Source organism: Etheostoma cragini, chromosome 20 (assembly GCF_013103735.1).
Source record: "Etheostoma cragini isolate CJK2018 chromosome 20, CSU_Ecrag_1.0, whole genome shotgun sequence".
Classification (NCBI taxonomy): domain Eukaryota; kingdom Metazoa; phylum Chordata; class Actinopteri; order Perciformes; family Percidae; genus Etheostoma; species Etheostoma cragini.
This window is the reverse complement of record NC_048426.1, coordinates 694172-702769: the sequence shown is the minus strand read 5'-3', so window position 1 is coordinate 702769 and position 8598 is coordinate 694172. Positions and strand designations below refer to the sequence as shown.

At 40.7% G+C, this 8598-nt stretch overlaps 1 protein-coding gene across 1 annotated transcript in view; it reads right to left on the bottom strand.

The window, feature by feature from the left end:
* Positions 1–8598, bottom strand: part of sfxn5a (sideroflexin 5a) — a 23088-nt gene continuing 14490 nt past the window's right edge. The window contains exons 11-14 of the mRNA XM_034858628.1: positions 7157–7272; positions 6889–6974; positions 2626–2743; positions 1–659 (exon numbers count right to left, since the gene is read on the bottom strand). Of these exons, the coding sequence (XP_034714519.1) occupies positions 582–659; positions 2626–2743; positions 6889–6974; positions 7157–7272 (398 nt within the window). The 3' untranslated portion in view covers positions 1–581. The remainder of the gene's footprint in view (positions 660–2625; positions 2744–6888; positions 6975–7156; positions 7273–8598) is intronic.

Below are 8598 nucleotides of genomic sequence, written 5' to 3'. Positions count from 1 at the left end.
GTGTTTATGCAAAAATGGTACAAACATAGGTATAAGTGTCACCCTATGCGACCTTTAAATAAATAGAAAAGTTGAAAGAGAAGGTTGGGAACTCCTTCTTTAAATTATAAACAAGGGCAAAAAAAGGTTCACTACTGTTACATTTCACTATAGTTACAAATACAATCCAGAGTCCTGATCCTAACTCAATCCCCCCATTTTATTCCTCGCGTTTGTTAATCTCCAGTTAATTGCATGTTTGTTGTGAAAAAGAGAGAAAGAAATCAGACAAGCTCATAGCTAACGATGGAGCAGGTAACACAGTTATCTGATCATCATTCTTTGTTAAGTGTCCGTGTTATCACAGTGAAATTACTTTTGGAGGTGTTGTTATTTTCCCTCATCACAGTATGTCACCGTGTGTTATTGCTTATTTAATAACCGTTGTCTTGGCGTAAACAACATGCTTTTCTCTGTAAGCGTATGCTTGATGCTCATTGGATAACGCAGCCAAGTTTACCATCATTCTTTCACTGGCAGCTTTTGGGGGGGTTGAACCTGCAGAGGCTCCTATCTTCACATGTCGGGCAGTAGAAGATCACTCACAGGCCTTTGTTGTATGTCACAATCTTACAATCTGTTGCCATGGCGATCTCTGGCTCCAGCTGATTCACACAGATCTGTGGGAATCAAAGCAGAATAAAAAGGTCAACAGTGCAACTAAAAAGACTCGTCATAGGCTGTCAGATATCAAATGTTCACATATATACAGCATGTGTCCACTGTAGACGCATCCATAACCATATACATGAACCCCTTCCTTAAAGAAACTGTTTCATTTGTAACTAAATAATAAAGGCTTTAAATGTTCGGTATTTACTGCTAATGTGTAAAAAGAGCCAATTTGGCAGATGAAAGTCTAATTTGAGGATTGCATCTCCTAATATTTGAACCAGAGACAGATGGCTGTTTGGAGTTGGCGGCAGAATTTTAATCAGACATCTTGTAGGTGTGAAATGGGGAAGTGGGACAAATTGAGTAGGCAGGGGGTCCAGGGGAGCAGGGCATTCATGGGATATTTTTTTTAGGGAGTTTTTTTCATTTTTTTTTTTCACCTGCTATCTTTGCGAAAGTGCAAAAAAGGACTTGTGAGGGAAAAACAGGCCCCTCAGTGGAACGGGAGACAGCTTTTCACAGGACATATGTCTGAAATTCTTTTGCCATATGGCTGTCGGAGCTATTTCCAGTGGTAATTAAATCCTAAACATTTTAAAGCCAGTGCTGGTTGGCTTGTGTCAGAAAGTCATTTGGCTTTTGGAGATGAGACAAAGACGGAGATGGAGTGAAAAACAAAGCCAAAGCCATTTAATGAGTAGAATGACACAGACTGAGGCGGTAAGGCTGAAGTTAGATCCCAGCCTGCTAGCATCAATGAAGGAAGGCAAAAGACTGTGGACCGATGATAACAGAGCAGGTTGAGTCTCAGGGGGGACAGAGCCTCTGTACGGCTCAATGGGGAACGGTGGAGGGGACAGGAGACTCAACATCAACATCCCTCATTCAAACAGAGTCATGAGTAGGACTGCGCGATATGAGGAAAATATGCTAAAACAATATTACTTGCGACAAATAAACTCAGTTTTGCCTTTCTGCTGCTCTCAATGTTCGGCTAAAATACCACAAATAGTGTGTTAAATTTAAAACAAACATAAGGAAATTGCAACAATCAATTATTGAACAAATTGAACTCAAAAGGCACCACATAAGCTAGAATGACAGTTCCATATTAATGTGCAGTTTTCTGTGGATGTGTTCTTTCAACCAACACAAAAAATCTCTTGAGTGTCTATTGCCAATGCGAGATGTCGCAGCCTTTCGCAATGTGGTTATTGCGCAAGTTGATATTGTGATGACGATAACAAAAAAACGATATATTGTGCAGCCCTAGTCATGGCAGACATTACTGCATGAATGCAACTAACAATTATATTCATTATCCATTAATCTGGGGATTATTTTCTAGATTAATTGTTTCATTTGGTCTAGAGAATGTCAGAAAATAGTGACAAATATCCATGCCAGTTTTTCAAGGTGATGTCTTTAAATGTCTTGTTCTGAATCTCCATACTTTCTGCCCTTTTTTGCATGAAAAATGACCAACAATTCATATTTTATGTTTAATACTTTCTGTCGATTGACTAGTTGATTTGGATGTAATCTCTGATATTATTACCAGCACAACAGCAACATTGTATATATAAATACACACACACACACACACACACGTGATATATTCAAATGATGTAACACCTTTACACGGTTAAGGAAAGCTTTCACATTTGAAATTGACTGGCACCGTCTAGCAACAGCTCTTTCTTAATAATGACTCTAAATAAGAGGCCTTCTATAATACCAAATGTAGAGTGACACAGACAGTATGGCTATTCAAAAGAGTCTCCAATAGAATCCTAAACTTCAACAACAGAAAGCTTTGCTACAGTAGGGCCTGCATGGCATTGGGTTTGATTGACAAAATAAAAACCAAACGAAGACGTCGTTAGAAGGCCCACTATAACATGATGTTTTTGCACCTGAGAGGAAAGACATAATCCTCAGTAGAGAAGAAGGGTTTTTGAGATGACGTACCTGGGACATCTGTGGGAAGAGACTGATGGCGAGAGGCAGAGCCAGGCCGAAGGCAGCGAGACACACCAGACTGTGGACGGGCAGGACAAGCCTCCGTCGTCTCTGCAAGAGAGGGAGCCTGGAGGGACACAGGAACCCCGTCACTTCATCACCTTACAGTTAATGGACAGACACTGGTTGTGGTGGAACTGACAATGTATCCAAATTGTATTTTCTTTGCAAAAAGCAGGAATTAAAGCAAATATTATGTTAAAATGCAATATTGTTAGGTAAAATTAAGCCTAGAAATTTGTCCTATTGCCAAAAACAATTTCAGACATGAGGTATGGTCACTTACTGGCAGAAAACATCTTGACAGGAAGTGACAAATCCAAGAATATTATTCCCTCCATTTAACCCAAAACGCAGAATATTAACCTTGTCAAAATCAAAGTCGGGGATTTCATTCGTGATGTCTCGGAGATGATTTTGTACAGATAAAGAGACTTGACGTCACAGCAATATGACATATTGTATGTCAGACACAACCCTTAATGTCTTCATTAGATCATCAACCCACGGTCACAAAGATGGCACATTGGTGCTTAATTATGAAGTGTGAATTGTACATTTCTTGTGGATCAGAAGGTGAACAGAGCAACCTTTTTTAAACACAACTTGGCTATCAACATATTCAATGAAAACTCTTAATTAACATGTAGCTCAATACCACCAACACAAAACTACAAACCTCCAATAAAATGCATCGTTACACTGTATAAGAAACGCTCCTTCTAAAACAGCTTTGACTCAACTATCAACAGTTAAATAAGATGTAAAAGGATTTTTTTCTAATTAATGTTTACAGCTCAATCTTTGCTTTTTATTTGTCTCATTTGGCTTTTGTGTTAACTTAATGAATCCCTTACAAAAGTATTAAGTTTAAAAAATGTACTGCTATCAATGACCAAAGCTGCATTTTCTTCATCTGAACAAAACAGACTTTTTAAGGACATTTTAAAGCTCTGTCTCCAGAAATATATTTTCTGGTCTCAGCCCTTATTTCTCCTCCCTCCTCGCTGCCCTCCGTAGGATAATCCCCTCTCCAGTGTGCAGGACAGTCAACTCAGCAGGAGCTTGAGAACGAGCCGCTCCAGCTCTCCTCCACCAGCGACGCCTCTCCCCATAACGAGGAGAGCTACTGCCTAATTACGGAGCTCATTAACACATATGGCTGCCATGGTTTAATTAGGCTACACACACACACACACACACACACACACACACACACACACACACACACACACACACACACAGGGTTACAAAGTAAAATGGGAGAAAAGTTGTGAGGTATGAGAGTGATGAGGGAAGGTCCCAAGTTTAAAAACCTTCAAATCAGGTGAAAAAGTTGATACAATCGTAAATAAATGACCATTTGACGCAGTACTTGCTGTGTTTACACGCACTGATTAACCCGACTAGTGGCCATATTCTGGATCTCTCCTGGGATCAGATCTTTACATTAACCTCTGACGCCGTGACTGAGCCTGCCCGCCGTTGCCACCAATAGACCAATTAGTAGAACATCCCTGCTGACTTGTGTTGTGATGATCAGATACAACAGCTATAACACAACTACTTTCCTAAATGTCTAAATGCAACAGCAGTCGTAACTAGGTTCCACTTATTTTAATGATAAATGAAAAATACAATACACAATACAGTCGGTTTGCATGTAGGCCACACATTAATGTGATGAAAATATTAAAGCAGTAATCAAATACATGATGAGGCGCTTTTAAACCTTTATTTCACCTTTCGCTCCGTTTTTTTGTAGTTTTGCAGAGGCTGAATAGCAATTACAGTATACTGTGTATACAGAGGTATGTGAACCAGAACAACTAAAGTGTGAAGCAGGATTCTAATTACTACACAAACAAACACCTCTTGAAGGAGGTGGGGGTGACGATTAGCAACCGTTTCTTTGTCAGCAGCAGAAGAAGCTATTGCTTAAATCCTGTACCTGTTAGAGTTCCAGACTTCTAGTAGTAGTAGTTTTACAGTTATTTTGGGAATTTATGTTCAATAAACGTCATTCATAAGAAATTATACCTAATTTTTGAGTTAGGAAAGCAGAAATTAGGAATTATTGAGACTAAAATTAAAGTAATGGATGTTGATGATAATCACAGACTGGAATATGTCAACTTTTACTCAATTCTATTTCAAAACCACTGTATGACATTATTTAATGTTATTATAATATAAAAAATACAAGATAAAAAGGAGAAAAAAAGGTTTTACCTTCTTTTTTACCTGTTTCCAACTATGTAATTTCAACCCAGAGATTGAAAGAGATACTATTTCTTGCACTCTACTGTATCTGTAGTTATTGGTATCACAGTATGAGCTCGGCTCTACACCAGGTTACCTGAGTACTCGGGCTGAAGTGGAGATTCTCAGAGCACTACATGTAGCTTAAGACTCACAAACACAAATCTAAGTCCTGAATACGCTTTTGATTCTGTGTCCTCTCACCGCCACCGAGGCACATGAAGGCCAGAACCTGCCGGCACTGCCCTAAATCTGCTCTCAGCAGCGTAATCCATCACGGAGAGGCCACGCAGGGACCCATCTCTGTCTCCTTGTTCCTGCTCCATTGAGAGCCAGTGAAGGCAAGCTGACAAAGAGGATAGCTGAGCACTTCTCACCTGCAAACACAGTCCACCTCACAGCCCTATGCTCTCTCTCTCTCTCTCTCTCTCACATACACTCTCTCTCTTCCCAGTGAGTCATGCAGCTGCCAGGAATCCCAAACACACCTGGGCAGCGGGCCCCCCTGTCTGAGCCCGCCTGCTCCGAGCACTCGGGACAAGTGCTGTCAAGGACTTACAAAGACGGCTGCATTCCTCGGCACACCGCAGGCACAGTCAGGACATCGATCACGGGAGGGCCGTATAAACATGTTACATCATTAAGACATCATTACAGTCATATCACACAACACCGAATCTCAGTGGTAGGAAAGGTTCATAGACTGCAATAGTAGTTCTGACCGTGAAGGAAACTGAGACTTGGAACTATTGAATTTCTTATTTTTTAATTATCATTTAATGAGGGGCTCATTTTAAATTAATCTAACTTGTATTATGGCAGAATCCTTTCATTACACTACTTATTAACATTTTTAATTAAGGAAATGTTCCTCTCTAACACAGATTGCTACAAACACGGATACAAGATGTACAGAGTCTTTTCTTTTGAAGAAAGCTTTTGCCCATACAAGAAATGCATGCAATGTGTGCAACAGCAGCTGTATTAGTATTTGAAACAAGCAGAAGTCACCACAGCTGAATAGACAAAGAAAAGGGCGCCACCTACAGAAACTCAATCAGCAGAAAATCCAGGGGAAAATAAACAGGTTGAAGGGACAGTATAATATGTATAATTGAATGCATACGCCAAACAAAGTAGTAAATCGAAGAAACGAAACGCTGATGTTACTTTCTAAAGCACAAATAAACACACACACAAAGACCCGCCACTGTAGGAAGGTGCCACATTGTCGGATGTTGTGTGAATGCAGGGATTCATCTGTGTGTCTCGGTTAAATGTGTGCGTCGGTTGGATGCTGGTGTGACAAAGCGGCGATATTGGGAATTAGAACGGGCTGCACAACCTGCTAGCTGTTATTGGCTGGGCGTTACACACCCACATGGGGCCCAGAGGCTCTTTGCTCATGCACGTAAACATCTCGCACACAGCAAAAAAGAAAAGAGAAACTACACGGAGAGGGCAGGCTCTGTACATTGCTTTTAGTAAAATCCTGTGTATTATACCTAGGAAGACTATCTGACTGAATTGCCTTTCTAAACAAAAAGCCATAATGAATAGATGCAGCTCTGCTTTTAGTATGTTTTCTGATGATTAGTTACAATCTGGGTGTCTCTGTTTTGTATGGTCACTGAGACAATGTAGGCTGTAAAGCTTCACAGCAATGACCACTTTTTTGAATGAAAGTAAAACAAGAACCTTATGATTATTACCTTAAATTTTCTTTAGTATACAGTGGACACCAGTATTGAAACCCAGGCTGAATATTAGAGCATAGAACAAGGTTGAGTGCATTTTAAATAAAATGTGGTTGCCTCCTTTATCACTTAAACTTTGTTAAGCACAGTCCTTCTACTGTGTATCTATATCTTTTAGTCAAAGCCAAACAAGCTAATTAAGTTTGAGAAAACAGACCAATTCCTGAATGATAAAAATAATGCTGTCTCTTACTTTTCCAGTGCAGCCATGACAATGGGAGGGAGCATCAGAATGGGCATAGGGAGGACAATCCTGGTCAGAGCTGTTTCTAAAAGGGCCTATCACAAAAATAAGAAGAAGACACGTTTAAAGAAAGCAAGAAAGATAAATTAACAATTTGAATTATCTTCATCCATTTACAGTGAGCCCCGTATTGCATTCACAAACATTACATCAATCCCTAATAGTAAACTAACAAAGCTACACCTGAAGACTTCCCATCAGATAAAAAGCAACATACATGCCTGGCAGCCACTTTTGACGTTCCCACCACGGCCCCACTGTCGTCCAGCACGTTGATGCCCTCCGACAGCTCAGAGTGTCTCATGAGCACCACGTTGCAGACATTTGCACTCGCTGTAGGGAGGTGAGAATGTTTCAAAATAATGAAAATAAAGTGTCTCACCTCGAGGAAATGACGTATTTCATTAGTTCACAAATGAGCAAAACATGCACACACATGGATGTTCTTCTTAGGATGAATTGTAATAACTTTGGCAATCCCCTACATTTTCATCTACTCTTCAGGTCAAAATTAGGATTTGGTTGGAGGTTTTGTTCCAATCAGGTAGTGCAAAGTGAGTTGTTGGTATTCTGGTGGAAAATGTCCACCTATAAGACTTTTCGCTGAGAACAGACGTCTCAATGCTTCACATCATCGAAGAAAAACAGCACAACAAAATGCTGTTTCAGTCTCTGAAACATAGCCATCTACTAGCAACATTTTCTTTTCAGCTATGGTGGCAAAGTGCACCACGGAAGTCTTGTCTCATGCTCCACCTTGAGTACAGGATCGTTTGGGGGGGTGACAGTGACCGGTGTGTGGGTGCAGCTTACTGTATCCAAGCACATTATGCACTTTAGGAAATAGGCTGCTTATATGTTGTGTGCATTTAGAGAAAATAGAAAAACATGGTTGAGGTCCCGCTTGTTTAAGAAAATAGAGAAGGATAAATCATCCAATGGGATCTCTCTGTAGGAGAGTTACCCCCGTTTGACCATAGAATTCCAAAGTTTTGCGGTTTACTTTACTTTAGGCAGGTGCAGAGTTGGCGGATTTTTACTCTGGAACTAGCAGCTGTTTCTGCATCAACAATGTGCCCTGAGACGGGGAACATCAGCTAGCTTCAGGGTGAGTAGAGAGGGACGGTGGAGTCTGTGGTTTAGTTAGCGGCTAGTTAACGCATTATTATCGATCTGTGATATCGTCGGAGTCTTGGATTTAATTATCCAGTCTATGGTCGGAGTGCTAGCTTGTGGAGTTTGTCATAAGAGTGCTTCCAACGTATTTAGTTGCTAGCCCTTTCCCTCGGTTGGATCATTTGGTATCTAGCTTGGTGTTGTGTCTCAATTTCAAGTAATGCCAAGTGTGTCGGTCTCAGTTTTGTTGAACACTATAAAGCCTAAACGTTGGGCTTTATTTTTGTAAATGAGTGTGTTTGTGTTTTGTGTATGTGAAAACAACGTTTCATCCAGCCCTTTGCCTAGTAGGCTTGATAGTATGCTGCATAACAGGTAACCATAGCTACCTCTCTGTCCTCTGCCTGCTGTGAGCCTTTCAGCACCCTGTCTCTGCGGCAAGTAACATCGGTGGTGTTACCTGCCGGTGGTCTATCGTCTGCCCTGTACTGGAGCCTGAAGACCTCAGCTTTCAGTCTGGTGGTCTATCGTCTGCCCTGTACT